Source organism: Mandrillus leucophaeus, unplaced genomic scaffold, assembly GCF_000951045.1.
Source record: "Mandrillus leucophaeus isolate KB7577 unplaced genomic scaffold, Mleu.le_1.0 Scaffold1, whole genome shotgun sequence".
NCBI lineage: Eukaryota > Metazoa > Chordata > Mammalia > Primates > Cercopithecidae > Mandrillus > Mandrillus leucophaeus.
In genome coordinates, this window is record NW_012098097.1 from 15,868,983 (window position 1) to 15,876,001 (window position 7,019).

Genomic DNA, 7,019 nt, shown 5'->3' on the forward strand with positions numbered 1-7,019 from the left:
TCTGTAATCCCAGCACTTTGGGAGGCCGAGGCGGGCGGATCACGAGGTCAGGAGTTCCAGACCAGCCTGGCCAACACAGTGAAACCCTGTCGCTATTAAAAATACAAAAATTAGCTGGGCGTGGTGGCTCAAGCCTGTAATCCCAGCTACTCAGGAGGCTGAGGCAGGGGAATTGCTTGAACCAGGAAGATGAAGGTTTCAGTGCCCCCTCAAAAAAAAAAAAAAAACCTCTAAAGTGAAGGACTGTATTACTAGATTGCTGAGAGGATAAATGAAATGTATGTATAACATCCAGCAGCGCTGCAGCCTCGGACACTGGCTGACCGTTTGTGCAGCCTGAGAGAGGAGTGCTCTTGCAGCCTGTGTTCCCACCATGCCCCACACTCCACTCCCGTTAGGCTAGACTGCAACCTATCACTTGTATGTTTCCTGTATCAGACCATCAGTTCACTGCAGGTAAGAACCAAAAGTTTCTCATTTACATGACAACTCTGTTGCCAGATACAGACATAACCATCTCATGAGATCTGAAAGGATTTCTGAGAGCAACAATGTAGCCCCTTGAGCCACAGGAGGCTGAACATGATTCAATTAGCTTCCTAGTCTAAACTCCTTGTTAGATCTCTGTGCACACCAGCCAAAAGCCAGAGCACCTGTGGGAGCTGCACGCTGACACCTGAGACCCTCTCCAAGGACCCCAGGCTGAAGACAGAGCTGGGCAGGCCATGAGCCACCCTGGAAGAGCTCCAAGTCCCACAGGAATGCTGCCTCTCCTGCCTGGGGCTGGCCAGTTCCTACTCTCAACCCATGCCGGCCAGGGAAAGGGACCAGGAAGAACAGGGCTTCCCTTTTCTCCCCACATTTGAACACCCTGAGTGTAATCTGGCTTTGCCACCCTTCAGTCATATGTCCCATCTGGGTCAATCCCTGTGCTTTCTTTTTTTTCCAAGACAGCGTTGCACTCTTTTTCACCCAGGCTGGAGTGCAATGGCGCGATCTCGGCTCACTGCAACCTCCACCTCCCCGGTTCAAGCAGTTCTCCTGCCTTAGCCTCCGGAGTAGCTGGGATTACAGGCGCATGGCACTACGGAACCACAGGACTGCCAGAGGCAGAGAAGGTTCCCCGCGAGTGCCCATGGGGCAAAGGCTGTCAGTTCAGTTTGTTGGCTATAGCTTGCTGCCGGAGCAAAACATCACTCAGTCACCAGGTGGGGGGGCAGCAGGGCGCTGGGCAGTGTGGAGTGTCTGCCCTGCAAGGCCCTGTGCCCGGAGGACTGGCAGCACCCTTCAGGAGAGGACCAGACAGCCCAGCTGGCCAAGACCTCAGGTCTACTTGCTGTCTGTGCAGTCAGTGGAAAAGCCCGCTCCTGTCTCATAAGCCCCCCAATGGGACAATAAATTAAATAGTCCTCTAGCCTTGGAAGTAAAGTAAGGTTTTGTGTTTTATGAATAAGGAAATGAAGGCTGGGTACGATGAGGCTCAGCCCAGCTACCTGACCTGCTGCCCACCAAAAGCCCCAGGGCTTCTAGACCCAGCCTCTACCCTAGTTATAAATGGCCGGCCCTGCCCCCACCCCAGGAACAGAATCAGGTCATTCTCCTTTGACCACTCGGCAGCACCTGCCTCAAAGACCCACCACTGGACCCCCAGCAAATGCCAGCTATTGCTTCTATGACATCATTTTCTCTACTTCCATAACCTCCAACCCTCCCAAGACCATGCCACATGTGGACACTACCTCAAACGTGTCCACGTGCTATGAGCTGACAAACTGGAGAGGTCTGGCTCTAGGCAGTGCTCTCCTGCGGGCCAGCTGGTGCCTCTGCCCAGCCTGTCCGACACGGAGCACTCCAGATGCTGACAGCCCTCAGCAACGACACCTACCCACCCAGTCCCCCAAGGCCTCATAATACTTCATTCCAATGCCCCTCACTCCTGAGAATAAGCCCCAAATGCCAGTAAGCCCCAAATGCCAGTAAGTCATTCCTCCCTCCAAATGCCTGTTACATCACTACTGCACAACCAAAGCAGTGCTGCCTGTCAGTCCTGGCATTTGTCGCACCCTGCAGAGGCCGATCATACCAGTCCACCAGGTGCCCTCTCCACTTCCTAAGCAGCAGGGAGCCAGTCCTAGCACGGCCCCAGAGAGCAGCCCCCCTGCCTGGCATGAGCCTGCTCAGGTCTTGCTCCAACACTGAGGCCAGGCCAAGGGCACCTGCTTGGGGATAACCTGATTCCAACTCACTGAACTGATGACATTTTCCTGTCACATTCACAGCAACTAAAGCTAGGTACTTAGTAATCCTTTCTCCTGCTAGACTGGGCTTCTGGAAGGGCCAAGATTAGTCATCCTGCTCATCTGGGTTTCTAGACTGTGGCCCTGGCTGGCATGGGGCAAGCTGCTTAGATGGCAGCTGCTGACCTGTAGTGACATCTGTGACCAACAGTGAAAGGGCCACCCTTAGTCACACTCCCCTGCCCTTGACTCAGCCAGGTCCATCCCAGCATGGAAGCAAGCTTAGCCTGGGATGTGTGCCCGCAGGAGCCGCTGGTGCAGGGAAAGGTTTCTGCAGACACGGCGTGTATTCCTGTCTGTCTCTCCACTACCACTACCCACTGCCCTGGTCTTCTGTACATCCCAGCAGTGGGACAGTGGCGTCAGGCAAAACTCGGGAGCTTCCTTGTCCCCCTTCCCATCTCATTCTCAAAGTGCTGTCACCAATCCAGCATCGGGGGCATAAGGCTCTCTCTCCACTGCCCAGCTTGGAGTGCAGCGGCATGATAATGGCTCACAGCAGCCTCGACCTCCAGGGCTCAAGTGATCCTCCCACCTCAGCCTTTAGACTAGCTGAGACTACAGGAGCATGCCACCACACCCAGCTAATTTTTGTATTTTTAGTAGAGACGGGGTGTTGCCATGTTGCCTAGGCTGGTCTCCAACTTCTGGGCTCAAGAGATCCTCCTGCCCTGACCTCCCAAAGTGCTGGGATTACAGGTATCAGGCATTGCCCCACTCTTTTTTGAGACGGAGTTTTACTCTTGTTGCCCAGACTGGAGTGCAATGGCACAATCTCAGCTCACTGCAATCTCCACCTCCCCGGTTCAGGCGATTCTCTTGCCTCAGCCTCCCGAGTAGCTGGGATTACAGGCATGCGCCACCACACCCAGCTAATTTTGTATTTTCAGTAGCGACGCGGTTTCGCCATGTTGGTCAGGCTGCTCTTGAACTCCTGACCTCAGGTGATCCGCCTGCCTCAGCCTCCCAAAGTGCTGGGGATTACAGGTGTAAGCCACCACGCCCAGCCGCCCCACTCTTAAATGGACAGATTGTCACAGCTTCCACCAGTCACTTCATCAAATACACAACTAAGAGAATCCTCATACCTTGCTCTGTAGCAACGTTAAAAAAAAAAATAGAAAAACAAAGGAATTACACTACAAAGTCAAAACTGCTGAATCCACGTTTCTCTGAAAACCAGAGTACCAGAAAGGAAGGAATAGCCCAAAGATGCTCTGGCTGTGGGAAGTCTGTGGACAGCACACAGGGCAGCCCGCCCCACCCCAACCTCCCCTCACCTGGAGGCACAGGCACAAGGGTCAACAGGTGGCTCCGGGCAAAGGTGTCCTCCCACCTGGTGAGTCAGAGAGGAAGGCGTTAGGTGTGAGGCAGGAAAGAGAATGAGAAAGGAAGCAGGCAGCTTCGGCCCTCCAGGAGTGGGGACCCCCCACCACCCCCACAACCCATGCCAGCGTCAGGCGTCCAACACCAGATGGGGCTGCACCCTCCATCCCCAACTCAGGTTCTCCCCCACTAGCTGGACAGACACCAAAGTCCTAGCCCAGGCTTGGACTTCAACAGTGGGACGAATCAAACAGTTCCAGTTCTACACACATTTCTATTTTATTATGGAAAAGGTGGAAACGCCACCTTCTCCACAACAGCAACCGGTAAAATTTATCCCAAAAATAACTCGGTACAAAACAGGTCTGTTTCAGAATTTAAAAAAAAAAAAAAAAAGGAAGAAAAAAAAAAAAAACCTTTACATGAGTTTTTAAATCCTATTTTAAAACATAAAAGAAACAAATCCATCATTGGCCGCACAGCCCCAGCTACCGCCCACCCCCGACCAGGGAGCAAGAGGAAACGCCTGGGTCCTGTTCCACACGCGGATTTGCCGGTCTGTTTAACTGGTGTCCATCTGAAACACAGAGGAAAAAGAGGCTCGCATTCACAGAAGGCCTGCTCCCCACTGTGGCTTCGACCGGGCCCCCAGCTGGCTCCCCCGGGACTCACTCTCGCATTATAGGCGTCCAGCTGGGCATCCAGCTCCTCTGCCGAAAGCTGCTGCTTTGAATTTCTGCCGGCACCTCTGCCTCTTCCACGGGCGCCTCCACGGGTGCCCCTCCGAGTGCCTCCACCGCCACCAAAACCTCCAGCGCCACGGTTTCTAGTCATGCCACCTCTGTTTACGCTAGCAAGGAAAACGAAACCGTTCGCATAGCTGGAAGAACCCCAAGGGCGATACAGCTACACTCTAGGCCAACACCCTTCCCCAGAGGCCCCGGAAGTCACCTCTGTGCAGGTCTCCGCTGTGTATCAATCTGTGATGTGACAAGCTGAATGTTCATGGGGCGGCCTGCGGCAAAGAATACAAGAGGGCACGTTCTAATGAGAGGCTCTGAAACCAACCCAGCTGGCACCACACCCTGGTCTCCATGCAAACACTGGAAAGGGCCTCTGTGTGTCTCAAATGCCCCCGACAAGGGAAATGGCCTGGAGATACTGGTGGGAGAACAAAATGGCAAGGAAGCAACCCCACCAACACCTCCTCATCCTTCTCAGTCCAGACTGGGTGGGCTGCTTGCTGAGGTGTCAGGGTGCTCGTGGGTGGAGAGGTGTGGGTGACCTGACGAAGAAGAACCGGTACCTTTGTCTTTACGACTACAGCCCCGCACTCAGAGGTGTACTATGGCGGTTCTGAGAAGGCTTCACAGAAGTGAATCTTCCGGAAGGAGCTGAAGGAGGGGAGGGATGTAGCTTGCTGGATGGGGGTTCACAAGAGGTTGGTCCAGATGTGTGGGGCAGCATGAGAGGTGGCAGATGGAAGAGAGAGACAAAGGGGCAAATGCAAAGTGTCCTCAGCCACAGGGGTACCCCATTTTCCTACCTGGACAGGTGCCAGCCCCAAACTCCACAAGCCCCACAGTCAGCGTGGGTCCACCCCCAGACTCACCATCCAGAGGGACACCGTTGTACTGCTTCATGGCCTTCAGGGCATCTGCCTTCCGCTCAAAGTGCACGTCTGCTGTTCCTAAGCTGCGGCCAGAGCGATCATAGTGCACAGCCGCCTTCTTCAGCGTTCCAAATTCAGCAAAGAGTTCCTGGGAGTTGCAAAGAGCAGTTGTCAGAAAAGCAACAAAACTGGGTTCCTTCTGGTGGCCCAGGGACAGGCCCTGGAAGCATGAGTTACTTTGGGGGTGGTTCCCTGGGAGGCAGGACAGTGGTAACGGGAAATGAGGGAAGGGTGGGGCAGAAGGGACAGCAACTTCCAAGAGCACCTGGGTCTGAGGGCTCCTGCCATTGTGGGGACCAGACACGTGTACCATGATGCAGATAGAGGAAGTCGCAAAGCCCACTAGCAAGGGGCACAAAATTAAGCCACTATCCTCCTCAACGAAGGAAAATTTACAACACACCCAAGGGCTGTTCCAAGAAACGCTAAAGGCCAAGATCAAGAGCAAGAGCAAGGGAAGCAGTCCGATATCAGACCAGCTTGAAGGGCCTGTAGATTCGGGAGCCCTGACCCCAGCCCCTCCCCCAGAGGCAGATTCTGGCTCACCTTTCCCTCTCCTCCTACTCAAGCCTGCCGCAAAGTCTGAAGTCAAGCGCTGCCATGGAAACTGCCCTGACCTCAGGCAGGCTGGGAGTTGGAGAGGGAACCCAGAGTGTGGGGATACTCCGGCCGCAGGCACACAGCGGGAACTGGAGTTCACCAAAAGCGGTTTCCAGTGGATGCTAGAAACCACCTTAAAAAAAGTGTTGAGACACTGTGAGTGCTCACTGGCCCTACTCTGTCCTCCCAAGGCAAATGGCTGGGCTGTGGGCAACTGAACCCTGCCCAGCCATCTCCAAAACTGATTCCCAAAAAATCATTTCTTAACCAGAAAACAAGTTTAAATGCCATTGGGATTCAATTTTTCTTTTTTAAAAAAAGAAAAGCTTCAACCAAAGATGGGCTTGAGAATCATGTCACTGAAGGGACACGGGGGTGGGGAGTGATAAAACCGCAGCGTACAACGTCTTTGTAAGACAATACTCAAGGCAGACAGAGCCAGAAAATCACACAGGCTTCCTGTGCTTCATAAGGTACATAAAAAAGATTATTTTTCTCACATTAACCCACTAAAAGGGGCACAAAATTTAAAGAGCAACTGGGCTGGGTTAAACAGCCAACAACCACTCACATTTGATCAGTCTTGGTCCCTGTTAGAAACTGGAAGCCCTGGCTGGGGATGTTCACTCACAGAACCCATCTTCAGACTACCAGCAGCAGTTCCTCAGGCTCGGCTAGGCTCGCAGCTGCCTGCGGACTGAGCCCGGCTTGACTAGAGCTAGGTCTGTCCTGCAGCCCTTGAGAGCTGGGAGCGCTCCCTTCGCTAAGGCGGGAAGGGGACTCAGGGCCCCATCCCCCAAATCACGATCGGTCCTGTGCAGGGCGAACGGCTCACCGAGAAGCCCTCGTCTCTTACCTGAATATCGGCGTCTGAAACTCCAAAATCCAGATTGGACACCAGCAGTTTCCCACCCGTCTCCACGCCGGCACCACCCCCGAAGCCACTGTCGAAAAGATCGTGCTGCCACTTGTCGGGAAGTTGTTTTGGCTGAAGAAAAAAACCGCAACAACAGCAGATCCGTGAGTCTCCGTCCAGGCCTTTCCTGGCCCTCACGGCTACTCCGGACCCTTCCTCTTCCCGGCCTGAGCGGATCCGGCCGAGACGGGGCCGCCAGCGCTCCCTC

General features: G+C 54.0%; 2 protein-coding genes across 3 annotated transcripts in view; one reads left to right on the forward strand and one right to left on the reverse strand.

Moving 5' to 3' along the window:
• Window positions 1–698: 698 nt before the first annotated feature.
• The window catches only part of LOC105550944 (anaphase-promoting complex subunit 11), a 21,475-nt gene continuing 15,154 nt past the window's right edge, over window positions 699–7,019 (forward strand). The window contains exon 1 of one of the 2 annotated variants that reach the window (XM_011996136.1): window positions 699–722. The gene's annotated coding sequence lies outside the window, so the exon portion shown is untranslated. Of the gene's footprint in view, window positions 723–6,852; window positions 6,916–7,019 lie in introns of those variants that run through there. The other variant, XM_011996065.1, reaches the window with a different exon arrangement.
• ALYREF (Aly/REF export factor) overlaps window positions 3,878–7,019 on the reverse strand; it is a 9,898-nt gene continuing 6,756 nt past the window's right edge. Inside the window, exons 2-6 of the mRNA XM_011968973.1 lie at window positions 6,752–6,883; window positions 5,236–5,383; window positions 4,575–4,638; window positions 4,296–4,473; window positions 3,878–4,200 (exon numbers count right to left, since the gene is read on the reverse strand). Of these exons, the coding sequence (XP_011824363.1) occupies window positions 4,186–4,200; window positions 4,296–4,473; window positions 4,575–4,638; window positions 5,236–5,383; window positions 6,752–6,883 (537 nt within the window). The 3' untranslated portion in view covers window positions 3,878–4,185. The remainder of the gene's footprint in view (window positions 4,201–4,295; window positions 4,474–4,574; window positions 4,639–5,235; window positions 5,384–6,751; window positions 6,884–7,019) is intronic.